Source organism: Camponotus vicinus, unplaced genomic scaffold (assembly GCF_025532165.1).
Source record: "Camponotus vicinus isolate PSW18456_S1 unplaced genomic scaffold, iyCamVici1.0 SCAF_5, whole genome shotgun sequence".
NCBI classification, from domain to species: domain Eukaryota; kingdom Metazoa; phylum Arthropoda; class Insecta; order Hymenoptera; family Formicidae; genus Camponotus; species Camponotus vicinus.
The window spans coordinates 19,366,236-19,384,039 of NW_028141977.1; the positions used below are offsets into that span (position 1 = coordinate 19,366,236).

Genomic DNA, 17,804 nt, shown 5'->3' on the forward strand with positions numbered 1-17,804 from the left:
ACATTTTTTGTTATTAAGAAAATTATCGATGACGAGAACGTCTCTAAATATCCATTTATGACATACGCTATAAAAGGTTCGATATACACAATTTACCAGAAGCATTAAGCTAAAAATTGAAATCGTAAATTATAAATCGTTATGTTTTTTAAATTATATTTGAATATTTTTATATATTACATAAATAGAAAAATGAAAATTACTCTCAATTTCTTTCTCTCTCGCGCTGTAATTCATCACAATTTTATTGTGCAGTAAAATGTACAGTCCATTACAGAAATGTGTACAATTAATATGTATAATAACAGAGATTTCCATGGCAGAAGAATAACATCTTTCGAACACCTTTGAATGCTGTACAGATATCGAAGCAAATGCAATTATTGAATTACTGTACCGCATAAAATTTTAGAGAAGAGTCGATTATGTAGTAAAGTTTGTGCAAGAAAATCATTGGTATTTCCTTCAAAAGTTGTATAATAACGCTGTACATAATTTGATGCTAAAATTCAAATTTTATGAATTTTTTATACATCATATAAATATTGAGAATAAAATGCACACATATAACTGCTCTTTAAGCTGAGCCTAGCCAAAGTTATTATCATACAATGTAAGATCAATTACATAGATAAAAAGATAATTATACATAATTATAAGATAAATATACATTCGGTTTAGTTTGCTTTTCTGTAGAAAATAATATATATTAGTATCAATACTCTTTTTTTCTCCTTTTTTCTGTTTATTAATATAGAATCACTGCATTTGTAAGACATCTTATATATGCCTTATTTTTAACTCCTGGAAATAATTTCTTTGCAAATGGAGAAATATTTTCTATAAGATCATTTTACATGTTATTCCGTACAAATATCAATATATGTAAACATCTGCACAATATCTTTACATATAGGTAGATATAGAATACAATTTTACTCTTGTACAAGAAACAATTAAGAGGCATTGGTATAATTCTCTTTAGGTTTCTTTTCTTCTCGAATATATATATATCCTTTTTTTTTAAAAAAAGAAAAGAATTATTCAAGTTCATCTTTCAACAAAAAATCTTTACATTTGTGCACTATTGTTATTAATTCACTAATCTTTTTATCTGCCAAAATTAAACGTAATACAAGAAAATGTTCTAATATATTAAGAGCAATTCATTTAAAAAAATTAAATAATAGCATAATAATAGCAATAGTAGCAATACTAATGAAGGTGTTTAATTAAGTACAATATTATGTATGTATATAAATACAATCAGTAAAAGCATATATATATATATATGTATATGATGATAATAAGTGAATTTTATGTATATCGCGTATGTGTGTTATGTGTGTGTATGTTTAATTAAATATATCATATTATATAATGATATAGCAATATAACATGACGTACATTTGGAATAATTTTAAACGACTTTGGAACCATTTTATACGCTTAACAATTTATATACAATACATACACACAGTTTCTATCTTATTATAAATTAGTGAAAAAATAATGCTGCTTTGGCCATGATCTGCGCATCAGTAATTATTAACTACCTCTTCGTTGCTAATACCTACGTTTTTGAATGTGTTTCATGAAATAGTCTTCAAAATAGTCAAAAAATTCTACTTATACACAGAGTTTACCATCGCGAAGTGTATACCTCTAGAAAAATCTCATTTCAAATACCGCGTCGTTACCACAATATAATCCCATATTGTAGTCTGCCGTTCGTTAATAGATAATATTAATACTTTGATTATTATCACTGCATGAGAAAGAGAGATATAGAGAAGATGTGATTTGTATAAAACAAATTGCTATTGCTTTAAAGAATGGATTAAATTACTTTCAATTTCAAATTTAATCTTCTCTCTTATATCTCGGCTGGAGATTTGTTGTAATTATATATTTTCTGTTTTATATTATCATACAAAATATTTAATTCGCTCATATTATAAAATATCAAGCATCTTCGACTTTGGTATGAAAATAAAATGATTCGGCGATTGCAATCTCTTCATGTTATCAAGTAAAATGAAAGAGATTCTACATTGATATATTATAAAACATATAAAAAGTAGGTGCATATAACTTCGAAAATGGAATGGCTCACAGAAATTCATTTATATATAGATACGTAATATAAATATATAAATGAATTTTATATAATGCAAATTAATATAGATTAAAAACACAATGATATATGCACATGGAATGTATAACTTTTAAGTGTTCTTTCATGAGGAAAAAAAACCTGGTTTATCGCTTTATTCAAACATAATAATCATTATTGTTTTGCTTCAAATCAGGCTAAAGCAATTATCATATTTATATTAGTCCCATAGTAATGTTAATGTATATGCTAATAAGCTTTATCGCGAATAACATTTAATTGTAAATTCTCCTGCGTTTATCTCTTGCCAATTAATAATAAAATAGTTGCTCTATGTGTATATTGTGATAAATAAGATAGTTACAAGGCCATGTAGCAGTATCGCAGAGCATTCTGACAATGTTAGTATTTCTATGCTTATTTTTCATTTAAGACAGACATATTTTAGATACCTCTTCCCCCCCTCTTTCATCAGACAGAGAATTATCCTAGTTATCAAAGTTATGTTGAAGTAGGATAAATCAATTTTGAGAAAGTGCTGTACAATATATATGTAAATAGCTGTCTCTCGACATCGATAAGTCTCTATAAGAAATATACTTAATTGTATATATCTATGATTTAATAAATTTATTATATATTCACTTTCCAATAAATTAATATTCACGTTGCAACAAATAAAACAACGATCTGTACATTTAATATAAAAATTAAACCTAAGGACGGAAAACAGAAAACGCTAATCGGATATTCAATCTCCACTGTGAATAAAATGTAATCAGTTGGCAAAAGTTATCGAATTGCCAATCATTGTTGATACATATATATACATACATACATATATATATATATATATATATATATATATATATATATATATATTCTTTTTTTTTTAATTCACATTACGCGCGAAATACTAACAGTGGAATATCTTATTATATAATTATTTGTTATTTTAACTTTTACCCGATAAGTTCCTTTAAAGTGTAACGCTCGGTGAGTCTACCGAAAATCAGTTGCGCAGAGCACTTTTACCGATGTGAATGAAAAAACCTTTTATTTGTATCTCGGACTATCCGGTGGAGTAGATTGCGTATTAGCTCTCTGCTTTGGTCCAGTTTTAAAGGACATCTTTTTTACGGGTCTCGGTGAAATTCCGTGAAGTGTAGTGCTCTCGGGGGTGTCATTGCTAAACCACACTCTGCTTCCGTCGGAAACTGAAAACAAATGCAAAAATTATTCATTAATTATAATTTCATATATTATCGATCAAGAAGTGAGAATACAGAAAATTTTAGCTAGGAAGTAGCTGCTTGTGATATATTAGGCAGATATTTTATTAGAAAAATTAAGCGTGCAATTGAAAAAAAAGAGCGTTATCGCATATTTCGCATATTGTATATAACTTCCTTCAAAGCAATGTTTAAAACACGGCATATAAAAACATATTTTATGTAAATATAAAAAAAAGAAATACTCAAACATGCTATCTTAAATGTTCATAGATTGGAAAGATTACCTCTGAATATATTTTGCAAGACTGCCAAACAAAGAGTTGATTAAGAGACACAGAAATGTGAAAGAAAGAGTTGATTGAAATTTTTATATTTCGTCACGTGATATATTCAGCAGATTAAATCTTGCAATTCTATTTACTGTTTTATTATTGCACATGTACAATAAAGCATCGAACATAAAAGTTGGAATCAGGATTATGAAAAAAAGAAAAAAATTACACATTTTCATCTTACAAGATATTTACTTCCGAGCAACCTGTAGCGGATATTTCACGGAATATCACTGTCTGAATCGTGATAAGACGATTGTAAGACGTATACTTAACAGATAGATAGAGACGTAGGATACAATGTCAGATAAGAGGCTGTGAAAAAACAGCATGGAAATAATAAAATAAACTAATAATACTACCTTGTCCAATGGTGTTACAAGGTGGATGGGGGTTAGTGGACTGAATTAGTCACCTCTATTCGCACGATTGTCACTGCTCGCTGTCGAAGTGCTGCGCAGACCGGAACGTCCCTGATGCGAATCAATAAGCGCTGCCGCAAGATTTGACGATGCTGTGGATTGCACGCTTGTTGTAGAGCCTGATAGTATATCGATAAAAATAATAACTTTTGTAAATATAAATTATATTGTAATAACATATATACACGCAGAATTCTAAAGAGACACATAACTTTCTGCGCATCACGTGTAAAAATCATTGTAAAAAATGAATAAAAATTAGAAAATTAATATAATTGAACCTTCATATTCTTAACACTTTGTGAGTCTAACGGCACAAGCACAGAATGAAAATATTATAATCGTGCGCATAACATTTTCATTCTATATGCATACTTAAAAGGCAAACGTGAGATAGTGAAAAAGCAAAAAGTTTGTTTGTATAAATTAAACTATACGATAATTATAATACTTTGATTTAATGTGCCTTAAATAGTTTATATACCAGAGACAGATGAAGTTCCGCTGAACGGGCTCGGCGGTTGTACCGGTGAGTAAACATTAGCCGCAAATTCTTCGAACGTTGTAGGTTCTTTATGATTTCTCATAACGGTATCGATGGATCGAGCTCTTTCCTCGTAACTGAAATTTACATTTAATAGCATTCAATTCAATATTCTACTCTTTTCCTTTCTCTTGTAATATTGCGACTTATGAACAGGTTACTTACTAATTTTGATATAATGTAAGCGTAGACCGTTTAGCTCTACTCGCCGCCAATGCGGTCGTTCTTACTAAACCTGGCAATACCTTATCTTCCACGACGCACTCATCGAATAAAGGTCCAAAAAACGGAATCTCCGATTTTCGTGAGATCTGTATTCGATATAGCTTATTTTGTAGTGGATAAATAACTATTAAAACATCGCAAAACTCTGTGGGTATGATGTCTCTACGATAGTCTCGCCAGTGTTCCGACCAGACTATGTGGATTTCATCATTGCCAAGATGTCGCGTCTGAAAGCAAGGATTGTGTGAATATTCTGGAAATGTTTCTTATATAAATATTATCGAAAATCATATACCTTTTGCAATAAACTTTCGGGACTGTCCGATGGCATTCTCGTAGCAACATGGAAGAGGATTTCGGTGAACGATGTAGCGTAGTATGGCGCGGTAACACCAGATGCTTTGCCGGGCACCAGGCCGCCGAGAAAACCCGTGTGTGATTCCAGTTCAACTTCCCAAGCGAGTCTCGCGATGAAACTTTCATATTCTTTACTGGCAGTGATGTTACTTAGAATGGAGTTCTTGTCTTCTTGACCCTGGCTGACGTAAATCACTGCTATCTTGTGCGTTTCTCTGGATCGTTGGCTATCGAGATTACGAAGCTCACGTACGAGCTTCTCATTTTTCGCCAGCAAATGCAATCTTTTGCGCAGCTCCCAACCAGACAGGCCTAAATGCGAGAATAGAAGGCGGCAGTGATGAAACGGCGCCGGAGGTGGGTGGCACGATGGCGGGCTAACTGCCGATGCGCTCATACTGAAATTGAGAGAAATTTGCAACATTAAAATTAAATATAATTTAATTTTATAAGTCTCCCGAAAGTACTTTAATTGCGATCGATCGTTAATCTAATTCAGAAATGGTAGAACACGCAACCTAATGTGTTGACTCCAATTATTCACGTGTTCTTGCTCGGAATTTCTTTGATTCAGAATCGTCGCGATAGTCTCGCTTTCGAGATAGTGTCCCTGGGGTGGATTAGCGGGCGCATTGAGAGCAATCTCCGGGTTGGTCAAAACTTCTGGACTGGTGTGTCCTATATACTGAAGGAGCTAAGAACATAAAACTATTTAATAACAATTATTATAAATTAAAAAAATAAGTTAACTTTGCTATAACTCACATCATCCAAGTTGTCCATATCGCTTGCGGCATTTGCAAAAGTCGGTAATATGTGAGGCTCACGATGTCGTATCGTATGTCTAGGTGTACAATTATGAGGTGTGATGACACTGTTCAAATCGTCCGTATGTAATTTCGCGTTCCAATCAACTGAAATGAGTAAGAGATGATATACATTATAATTTGCCTTTTTAGCCGAAAAACTATCACAACTTGTATAAATTATTATTAATTTACCAGGTTTTGCAAATGGCAACGGTAGATCGTCCTCGACAAAGGGTTGGCTGTATAAGATAGAACTGTCCCAAGAAGCTTTTCCAGCGAGATCGCGCAACAAGACCCTGACCAAGGAAGGCGCCGTAGTCAAACCAGCTGTGACTCCTCCACCGGGTGCATCTAGTGCTGCCAATTCTACCAGCGACATTATGATCGAATTAGAGAGCATCAAGAGCTGTATATTAGGCGCTTGAAAAATAGCGGAGGACAACTCATCCCCATCGATTCCAGGAACGTCGTCCAACTCGACGACCAGCGACGAGAGACGCGCGGCTCCGATACCCATCGGAAAATGTCCCAGATGATTGATTAAATGCATCATTACCTGTATGTGTTAAGATATCGTGTAAATTATACATGCATGCTTATGTAGGTATAATAGATTACAAAGCTTACCATTTTCGCTGCCAATTGTACAGACTGAATATTTCCTTTGTGAGGCGATTTCGAGGAGGGCACATTGACTAAATTATCCAATGTAATGTTAGGATCAAAATCATCATCATCTTCTGGATTACTCTTAGCGGTTTTCATAAATTCTTTTCCAATTTTATTTTGCACTATATTGTTTAACACCTATACATAATATAAAATTAAACACGATGTAGAAATCGGACAAAATAATTTATATAAGAAGGCATAATATACTAACTGTGAATAAGGTCATCAGAAGAGGTTTTCCTTGAAACACCTGTAATAATACTGTCGGTCCTAAGTGCATAGCCCATTCACCCAAGCAAAATAGCATCGATATTGTCAATGATCCGCGTCTTTCTCGCGTTGTCATTCGCCCAAGTGTATCCGATAAGATCTAAATATCAAACAATAAAAACTCTCGTTACTCTCTTAGACCAACAAATGTTTCTTAATATAGAATATATTAGCTGTTAATATACCTGTATTATCTTAGATGGCACATTAGGATACAATTCTAGCAGCACATCGGCTTTATCGCAGAGAAGTAACAAAGAATCACACGCAACCTGCGCAACCGTGACGTGCGATGCCTGAAGACAGAAGGTAGATAAAATCATTAAATATCAATTCTGGACAAGTACAGAATATGTTTTTTATGAAGATGATTTTATATAATTCATCAACATCGAGTTAATAACAAGTAAAGAGTTTGCTCATTAGCAGGTATACAGAATGTCAAGGTAAAAGGATACCATTGCAGACTGAAACAGTTTTATTATTACAGACATACATATAGCGGTAGGCCATGCAAAAATCAACGATATCCTCATAAGATATCAGGCAGGCAACAGTCCAAAAACTGTCAACATCACATAATAAATGGCCGACACAGCTAGTACATTAAGACAAAAAAATTGGTAGGACTACCTGATCCATTAGAGGAAAACAGAAACCAGTTCTGCGACGCTCCGTTCCTTGCATTTGCTGCCAATGACACTCAATGAAAGAGATATTTGCTTTCATCTTACTACTACTATCGCAACACACCTGCTTTTAGCTTAGCTCAAAAATATTAAATAGGTCTTATTCTTAAAACAATATACATTTAAATAAGTTGCAGTGCATCTTATATATTGTTGTTTAACTCGAGACAATATTCCAAGTGCAGATTGTCAAACAACTCAATAAAGAATTTTCTACATCATGCTCTATATATTCAAAGTTCTACAGGCATTTTTGTTAAAACCAATGCATTTTTAGCTATTTTTGTGATTTCGCATTATCGTCTGTCACAAAGACATCTAATAAAAATTTATAATTTTTACATGGAAAAATTTTCAACTTACTCTAAGTGCAAGAAGAAGAACTGTGACAGCTTCTGGAACTCTTGGATGTTGCGTTTTATAAGACAACTCTTTATATGCAAACATCGCAATACTTGATAAGGCCAAGCATCTCGCAATCCCGGTGGGTTCTCGTCGACAGCTTCGCAAGAGTATCGTTACAATATGCTCCTGAAACCCAAAATAGGCATAAAATTACAAAAATCTATCATTTCTGACAAGTGATCAATTATGCCATTAAATCATACACAATGATAGTATTACTTTTGCTTCTGGACACGTCATAGTTACAATGTCAGGTCCATTTGGTTGTAACATGGGTAGTTTGACCGTTGCAACGGGTAGAGATAACAACGAACCGATAATAGAAACAGCTTCTGTCCTTGGAGCCTGAAAAATGATATAGGTAAAAGAATAAACGTTAGATTATTTCAAAGAGAGAAAATTACATCAAAATTTAATACCTCGATGTCTTGACTGCTAAGTATCACATTAGCGGCATGTATGTAGTCCAGGATTAAGAGACTCGATCCAGGTAGATTCAAACTAAATAATCTGGGTCCTGTGTACTTCACGAGTACATGCAATACTTTATCGTCATTACTAGCGATTCCACTGTGAACAGCGCGATAGAAGAGCGTAAGATGCTGCTTCGGTAAACTGATATCCAACGGCTGCACAGTTAAGAGACATATGAGACGATATGCGGCCAATTTGCCACTTTCATATTTCTCGGGAAGTTGAATCGCCTGCAAAAAAATACATAGATAAATATTGAAAACTATCGATTTATGTGTGTATTATACTTTGTGCTTTACATATATGTACCTTAAAGCACCAAGGTGCGATGACTGTCAAAGGTGGAATCAATTCTGGTGCTGGAGGTGTTACTTGATTATCTCCGGATACTCCTTGGTTTAAACGTATCTAAATAGAAATCAGATAAATAATATAATTATTTTAATATTTAATATTATTTAATATTTTAATATAATTATTTAATATTTTAAAGTAGTCCTTGTTTTTTCTTTACCTTAATCAATGTTTGTGTGAGTTGCACGAGATAATCCATCACTTGGCCATGTAAAACAGGATCTTGAATATTATTGACATCCCCTAGTGCCGACAGCATACGTCGCCATAAAACAACAGCCACATCTGGTAACCATCCACGTACTCCTCCACCTGCCATAACTGATCTCCTTTCAGATGCATCATTTGTATCTGCAAAACAATAATATCTGTAGAAAGATATGTATGTGTATATGTGTACATATATATAATAAATCTATTAAAATTTTAGCTATACAAATGTATACAAGATTCAAATAGAATTAAATATTATTAAATTGATAATTTATAAAATTGCCATGTGCAAAATCAAGCTTTATACCTTCTAATGTTGTGCAACAAGAAAAATTGTTATAAGCTCAAAATTGTTACAAGCTCAATATTTAATTCAATGGTATAAATCCACAAAGCAGAAAACTATATATTTGAAAAGCAGAGGCTTCAATAAAGAGAATATTTTATTGATGCTTCAGTATCATTTAGAATATCTGGCCTTTACTGCACGAGCGGACACTAAAGCGTAATGTATTATTAATAAAACATTCGATATTAATATGAGATGTTATAAAGTGGTTATTAGAGTGTAAGACAAATATATAACAAAACAATTTTTTGGAAATGTCCAAACACTTTATAAAACAAACTTGTGTACGTGTTCGTTTGTAATATTACATAAATATTATATATGATAGACCATACATACCGATACTGCTACCATCAATATTTTCTATCTGTATGGGGCTATCTTTGTTGCTGTCGACGCCACTGCTGGGTGTCGGCGATGGGCATCGTGGTGACGGTGGTTCGCTATCGACTATAACAATGCTATCCAAAGATTTGGCACGTCTGCTGGGTAACATCTTCCGACTGGTCGCCGATGACGAGCTGCTTGATAGTAACCGCGCCATATCTTGTTCTATCGATAGGGGGAGTACTGCACGTGTGGAAATTGTTCGTACTTAATCAAACAAGAGTAGGACAGACACTGCGGAGATGTACTTGAATGTATTGTTTAGTTAAAATCAATCTTATGAACGGCATGTCACAATTGAATATTAGAACAAGCGACGACAATGGGCGCTCAGTTACAAATGTGATAGATCTATGAGAAAGAACGATGCGAAGATTACTGTTTCGTCTGTCTGCTAGGTCCGTCTGTTATGGTACCAGAACAAGTTATTTTTAACTCGGCACGGTCAGCGTCAAAGCGAAAGAAAGACAGGGACACGGTTATAAATAAAACTGCGCACACTGTCACACAGCAACACAGAGGGCAGAGATATAATTTCGAAAAATAAAAACCAAAAACTATGTTAATCGTGCTAATTTTTACTTACCGGGAATGCCGCTGTGCATTGTATGCGTGCGTTGTCTGTGTAATTTTGTACGAGTCTTGCCGTTGTATATAGTGTTGTCGCTCGCGCTGCGCGGCAACGGTCGCACTTTCCTCATGTCGCGTAGAGGATGATCTGATAAAAGTCAAGAAACTCTTTTGTTAAATCTTATCTTGTGCGAGATAAAATAATGAGATAAAATAACATATATGTATATTTTCTACACCTGCGATGCTTTCTTTCGGCACAGCACTGTTCTCTTGATCGACACTGCCTTTTCGAGGTGGTTGTACGCTTCCTGTTGATGCCGCACGACTTCCGACTCCGCGTCGCTTTTTTGATTTTTGTTCGCTGAGTCTATCCAAAGGTAGATCGTTCAAGTCCAAGTTGTACACGTGTCGCGCCAACACTCTCGTTAGCGTGTCCAGAGTTTTCTATATGAATATATAAAAGAAACATTATTTCACAAGTTTCACGAATGAGAATTCGCGATATATTCGTCACTTACTTACCGCCCACTCTCGAATCAGTTCTTCCCATTGTGTTAACGACGTTAACACTTCTAGAAACTGGTCCCACAATTGCGTAGAAATAATCACGTTTAAGTTAGCCTTGATCCATGTAACGATTAAAGTTTGGAATATCGCAGGAGCAAGTTTTCCGCCGATAGTTTCTTGATGTTTGCGACGAGACGATTTCTCGCTCAATACAAGCGATGTAATTTGAAGTAACACTCTGATAGAGCCAAGAAATCGAAATTAATCGTTGCGAACAAATTTGAATCGTGAAAGAGAAAATTGAAAGAGAAATTAAATCGTGAATATACCTAAGTAACTGTTCCCAAGTTGCTGGTTCCAGTCTGGAGTGCATAACAACATAACGATATACATTTAAGACTCTTTTACAACTGTCCGTTTGTTCTTCGAGTAATGTTGGAGACGCATTAGGTCCCGAATTCTCTAAGAAAAATACATTTGATGCTTGAGTGATGAAAATTTGTAAAACATTCTGCAAGCCTGCTCTAATAAATAAATTCTCCCGATGTATAGCGCCAAGATAAGAATCGTTTCTTAATCTTGTCTGTCGATAACTTTCGGAAGGACTTTTCTCCGTTTCATTGGCATCCTTTCTTTGACTCTCTTCTGCGTCCCGATCCTTATGAGTGTCCAACGGTTCCAACATAAACGGAGGGATTTCCTATAAAAGTATATTGAGATAAAATAATTTATACACACAAATTTATATATGAGATATATTATTTTAGATTGTGTTTACAGAACTCACGTTCATTTGAATCCAATCTTTATAAACGGCAATAGCTTTTCTTATAGCTGCTGCATGATTAAAATCCAGGAGAAACGCCTGTCTGTACAATTCGTGTACAAAGTTCACATTATCTCTATTCCCATATAAAACCTCTCTGACTAACATAATCGCCGAAACGGTATTGTCTTCTTGACTCTGACTATCTTGCTGAGACATAGTCGATTCGGGTGATAGTAAATTTGAGTCTGTAGAATTTTGAGTAACAGATACACGGCGTAATTCTGATTCGACATTTTCCTCATTCGGTGTTGTACTATAGATTTTGATAAGAATTAAAATTACACGGAAATATTAGAAAATTGTGCAGAAATATGATATATTGCCTTTAGAATAGATTACCTTTGCGAAAGGTGTGCAAAAAGCCCATCTTTTCTAGCAACATGAGTGAAGCTTGCGATCCATTTGATTACAGCGACTTTACAGAGCACATAGTTATTCTGATTTTGATTCATCGGTTTCCGCATTGTAGGTAATTCCAGATTAGGTTTGTAAAGCGAAAAATTGTCATCGAATTCCGGACAAATGTGACGAAGATACGTTGCTTTGAAGCGTTCTAGCAAAAATTGAAAAGTTTTGTATTGTCGCGTGGATTTATCTCGCCATTCTATTTTCACTACCTGTAATTAATAATTAATAAATGAATAACTTTATTAAGCAATAAATATCAAAAAAATAATTATTATTAAATAATCATTTTTAGTGAAATATTTCTAAAGAATGACAAATGAATAGAGTACTTGAGTGACCATAAATTCGAGCAACGCTTCCAAAAACCTAACAGTCTCATTATCGAGCGGCTTTTCTCCACTTTGCGGTGGTAAAATAGGTCCGCCGTCAACTTGGCTGATAGGACATTGATTTGATCCATTGTCATGAAAAGTACTTTGTCCAAGTTGTGTATCATAGAATTCTCTCTTGTCTTTCTCTTCCGAATTAGCTGCTTTCACGAGTTTTTCTTTCTTGCCCTCTGTTTTACGATCGCATTTGTAAGGCGACGCTTGATGCGGTGGAAATCCAGGCACCAAACTGGCAAACATCTGATGTATATGCTCGGGAGCATTTTCGCCAAGGGCTTGATACCACAAAACAAAGTACCTAAAACATTTATATATGTTAAATATATAAATACATCATTTTAAATAAATATATGTAATACGCTTTGAGAGATCGATTACTATGTACCTTATGGCTTGTCTACGAAGTTTCCAACTATTACCAGGATGTAAGAGCTTCTGCAGAATTCGTGCTAAACTATGACACTGCCATCGTCTGTTGAGCAGCTCCGGAAGAAGAGTTAAAACTTTTTCCAGAAGCTGCAATACTTGTTCTAACTCCTCTCTGTGTGCTTTATGCACTATAAACAAAAAATAGACTGTTCTTTATCTTCAAGTTATATAAAACACATATTTTGTAGAAATTATCATAAAAATAAAACAATCAATGTGAGAACGTTATTTGCACAATTTTTTTTATAATTGTATAATTCAATCAAAGAAAATTATAAATTAAAAGAAATAATTATACATTATAATTAATAATTAAAAATTTTAAATTATATCTAAGAAACCAATAGAATGTAATAAAACCTCTAAACTAAGAATAATATAATATATGACTTACCAATATGGAAGGAAAGCTCTGGCAGCAGAATGGAAAGAAATGAAAGAGATGATAATAAAGTAATAATGTGTGAGTATTGCACGGTTAATAAAAAAAATTTATTATAATTTTAAAAGCAATGAGGTATATTATATGTTTAATGTTAAGTTGCATGTGATATAATTATATGATATATACTTTAGTATGAAACTTTTCAAAGTTATATAGCGATAAGAGATAGCTTTTTTAGTACTTATATTATTTTAGTATCAGTTTTATCTTCAACTTACCACGTTGTCGAAGATTTGCTTCAGCAGATACGAAACAATCATACAAGATGAAGTACACATGGCTGAAGTTACCCTCAAAAAAGCCCTTTGCCTCGTCAGTATCCACATTTTCTTCAATATAAAAATATGCACATATTAATATATGTGTCTTGTAACATATTATGAAATAAAATAATATATTATGAAATATTTAAAGGCATAATCTATATTAATTGAATAGAACTGAAATAAGGAAAAGAGATTTTTCTCTCTCATGATGTGCCTTATACAGAGAAATGTAGAAATGCTATTACATCATAAGTGGTATTGGACACCTGTACTTATATAGTAGTTTCTTTTCTTTTTCCTTATATGTTTATTATGAAAGGAACAGATAGATATGGCATAATTACATATTATGACATTCCAGACATAAATAGAATAAAAATTAAATCACAACAAATAATACAACAGAAATATTTGTTCTGTAAATATAATAAAATATTTACAATATTTATAAAATATCTATATCTATAAATATCAAAATTATATATGAAACATTTAAAATTATAGATAACTTATCAGCAGTTTAATAATAAGAAATGGAATAGAGGGACACGTATAGATATATGGAACTTGTATTTATATAATTCCATATATAAAGATACATGAAACTAGTAACAACAATGTAACTTTAGCTGGAGATGGAGGCCATAGAAGTTGGTCAATGTGGTCATGTGGTTTGGTGATTAGATACTGACTATCTTTCATAATATTGAGAGACCACAATCTTATGACTGGATTAAAATCTTTTTAATTAGGACACGCAAATATGATGTAAACCATATTTCTTGCAAAGATCCGAGTATAAAAAATATACTTATTTCTTGTTTTTGTTTTTAAAATTATCAAATATTATATGAGATGCATTTTGGAAAATTTCTAAAACATACATAAAATTTGACATTGCATATGTAAAGTACACATGCATAATATATTTTTATAATACTGTTACATTTGGAGAAAGAGAGACTCATAAAAATTATAATTTTAAAAAATCCTTGTATTATTGTTACTTAATAATTAATTCAAATACTCCATTTTAACGATAGCCATATTTTTCATGTCGTTCTTAATATCTTAAAGTTAGATAAATTTTAATGATAATAAGCAAATTATATTTCTCTTTTAGCAACAAAAAGTAATATAAAAATAATATCTACTCTCCCAGATTCATATAAGCGTACAGGGAGTGAGAAGTGTCACTTGTCAAAGAATACGATACAAAGCCAAACAAGTATCAACACTTCCTCGTACGAGAATCGTTAGATTCCATTTTAAAGAGTCCTCAACGAGCGTGTGGGAGTAAGCTAACTACCAAAGGTCAGCTCTTACACACATCACACAATCATCCTCTCTCCAGACAAGCTCCCTCACCGATCGGTCGCCGATTATTCGCGACTTGGACTAAAGCGTGAAGAGATTAGCCTTCTCACCTAGCACGATCTTGAGGTGCTTGAATCGCGTCGCACTGTCCTTCTTAACATCCTGGATTTTGAGCGTCGACTTCTTGACGTCCACATGAAGTTTCTTGCTGAACATGGTTCAATGCGAGCCGCCGGCGGCCGCGAGGACAGGAACAACCATCGACACGACGGCGCCCAGGAGATGGTCCACATCGATAGCGATGCCGATTAATTGACTAACGCGCTATCATCCTGCCAGCGACGCGAGGCGCCAGCGTGCATGGCTCAACCTTTATCACGTCAAATCGGCGTCGAATTTCGCACACACACCTCCGATCAGATGTACGTGACGGCCATCTTGAGAGGCTGCGCGTCAACGATGCGCACGGTACCTCGGGGGGCAATGACATCATCCGTCATCCAATTTGCTCGACCGGAGAGATCGAGGACAGGTATACAATATCCGAGGAAATTAGAATTGACAATTATAACGATCGCTGCAGATTCAATTGTCAAATGTCGCAGGATTATCGTAAGACTCATTTTGTTGTTTTTTTTCCTTCGGTATCGAACTTGAGATGAGGTTATAATTCTCCGAGTTAAAATTCCTGGCGCTTCTATTTATAACGTTTGCAAAATATTTTGACTGAAAATAGACGATGCACGAGATAAAAATATTTACCGTTTATTTGTATTATTTGTTATTCGTGTGACATGAATCGCGGATCAAAATTTTGAATTTGCCGCCAATTCTATCGAGATGAAATTCATTTGTGTTATTACGTGTATATATTTAATTTAAATCATTATCAGATTTTATTTATAAAAGGGAATGTTATATTTAGTTTTATGAAAAACAAGATAAACGACGATGCTCAATTTCTAATAAAAAATAATTATTTATCGATCGAGTAGTATCTGTAACCAGATCAATATTCGATGTTACTAGACGTGTCAGTTTGCACGTGTGGCTGCGCTTGAACGAGCGGAAGTGACGTCAATGGCGTAGTTATATCAAATTAATCGTACGCGCTTTCGCGCGATTTCAACATGAATTTATCGGAAGATGAAGAATCTTGTATGAAATTCGTATTTGTTAGAGAAGAGAGTTCAAGTCGACAGGAAAAGGTGAAAGCGTTCTGGAAATTTTTAGACGGTCAGAATTGCTTGCAACCTCACAAAGGTACGAGATGAGATACATATAAATAATTAGGTTATTATAATATATATTCGGCAAAATGTGTTTTTTCATTTTACTATATGATATCTGTCATAATTTGTAAAAGATTTAATACGCCATAAATTCATAAATTGTGTTATTATAATGTAATAAAAAAAATGTATTTAGAGTTATAATCGATTATATATAAAGTTAATAAGATATTGCATGTATATGTGTGTGTATGTGTTGTGTTAAATGTTATTTCTTGTATAAAAATATATATCGAAAACTTCGTTACAGTAACTTATTTACACAAGACGTGCTTTATGTCAAATTCATTTTTATATTTGTTATATAAAATTATGTATAAAAGCAGAATGAAAAATTAATCGAAAATATAAACTAATCATAAGATGAAATATGTTGTTGCAAAGGTACATTGGAGTATGAATCGTCGTCGGAAGCGGAATCGCCGGTATCGAGTGTGGATGAAGCTATGAAAGAAAAGGATATTTGGCGGAAAGGCTTGAAGGTCTTTCAACAACTCGGCCTGGATAAGACTGCACTCGCGGCTGATAAAAGATGTCGACCCTGTCAGATGTACAAAACGATTCGGTACGATTTATTGAAACGACTTAATTTATTGAAATGAACAGCTCGAGATCATTTCTTTTCAAACGATCGTAGATGCGAGGATCTGGCCGATACCGTGACGCAGCCGTACGAGGAATTGAACGCCGACATGAAGGCTTTCGACGAGCGTCAGAAAAGTCGTGGCGCGAATCAATGCGAAGCACCTTATGCCGGAGATAGATTTAATCAATGCAACTCCTATTATGCAAAAACGAAAAAATAATCGTTACTTACACATCGGCTAGCATCCCGTGAAACGTATTCGACGATTCCGTCAATGTTTAATTTCTCGATTTCAATTTTAAATTCATAAATCAATAAAAAAAATTACACACGCGTTTATCTATAAAAATTATCGCGTGATTTTTTCATTATAAAAAAAAAATATGTTATAAGGACACGTCGATCATACGATAGATAATGTGCAAGATGTCTCGATATAACATATAATATCTGACCACACATTTTTAAACTGCTCGAAAATAAGCAATACATCAGTCGATGGCAGCAATTACAACGTTTACTCGCAACACACGAAGGCCAAGCTCCGTTTCGAGATTGTCAGTTGTTTAATGGAATTGGAGCGGGCCAGAATATAGATGAGTAGGGTAGCGCACATTTCTCCGGGTACTGTGGTGGTGTATCGAATTTCCTTAGTCCTGGAGGTCGACGTTGTTTCGAGCAAGGTGCGCTGCGTTACGGGAGCTGCTGTGAATGGATCGGCGGATCCTGAATCCTTACGCGACATCTGGCCTCCTCCAACTGACGACATCATCTTCTTATTGTCAGTTGATCAAGTACAAGTGAGATACTTTGTGTCAACTGGGAACCTCGCTGGACTTTTTCAAGATATTTTTATCGTTGAAGAGTACAATATAGCGATAGTCCAATCTATTTTTTTTCTAAGGACTTG

General features: G+C 34.0%; 2 protein-coding genes across 11 annotated transcripts; one reads left to right on the forward strand and one right to left on the reverse strand.

Moving 5' to 3' along the window:
* Window positions 1-209: 209 nt before the first annotated feature.
* On the reverse strand, window positions 210-15,470 carry LOC145972163 (putative Rho GTPase-activating protein CG5521). Of its 9 annotated transcripts, none has more exons than XM_083100497.1 (29): window positions 15,127-15,470; window positions 13,652-13,762; window positions 13,383-13,400; window positions 12,945-13,116; window positions 12,509-12,857; window positions 12,102-12,379; window positions 11,721-12,015; window positions 11,263-11,633; window positions 10,949-11,171; window positions 10,663-10,870; window positions 10,440-10,571; window positions 9,806-10,060; window positions 9,065-9,255; window positions 8,860-8,958; window positions 8,496-8,780; window positions 8,296-8,421; window positions 8,035-8,202; window positions 7,616-7,672; window positions 7,168-7,278; window positions 6,924-7,082; window positions 6,668-6,847; window positions 6,233-6,596; window positions 5,997-6,145; window positions 5,750-5,925; window positions 5,170-5,629; window positions 4,815-5,101; window positions 4,590-4,726; window positions 4,099-4,224; window positions 210-3,333 (listed from the first exon to the last, which is right to left on the reverse strand). In XM_083100497.1, the coding sequence occupies exons 1-29, from the start codon at window positions 15,230-15,232 to the stop codon at window positions 3,173-3,175; spliced, it is 5,754 nt and encodes a 1,917-aa protein (XP_082956623.1). In that variant the 5' UTR covers window positions 15,233-15,470; the 3' UTR covers window positions 210-3,172. The 9 variants fall into 9 exon arrangements, with proteins under 9 accessions (XP_082956623.1, XP_082956626.1, XP_082956625.1 ...); XM_083100500.1 differs by having other exon boundaries at window positions 9,806-10,018; window positions 12,500-12,857; XM_083100499.1 differs by having other exon boundaries at window positions 9,806-10,036; window positions 12,500-12,857.
* LOC145972166 (uncharacterized) lies at window positions 15,318-17,734 on the forward strand. 2 transcript variants are annotated; one of them, XM_083100508.1, is made up of 4 exons: window positions 15,318-15,628; window positions 16,046-16,279; window positions 16,693-16,873; window positions 16,946-17,734. In XM_083100508.1, the coding sequence occupies exons 2-4, from the start codon at window positions 16,147-16,149 to the stop codon at window positions 17,112-17,114; spliced, it is 483 nt and encodes a 160-aa protein (XP_082956634.1). In that variant the 5' UTR covers window positions 15,318-15,628; window positions 16,046-16,146; the 3' UTR covers window positions 17,115-17,734. The 2 variants fall into 2 exon arrangements, with proteins under 2 accessions (XP_082956634.1, XP_082956635.1); XM_083100509.1 differs by having other exon boundaries at window positions 15,318-15,548.
* Window positions 17,735-17,804: the final 70 nt, after the last annotated feature.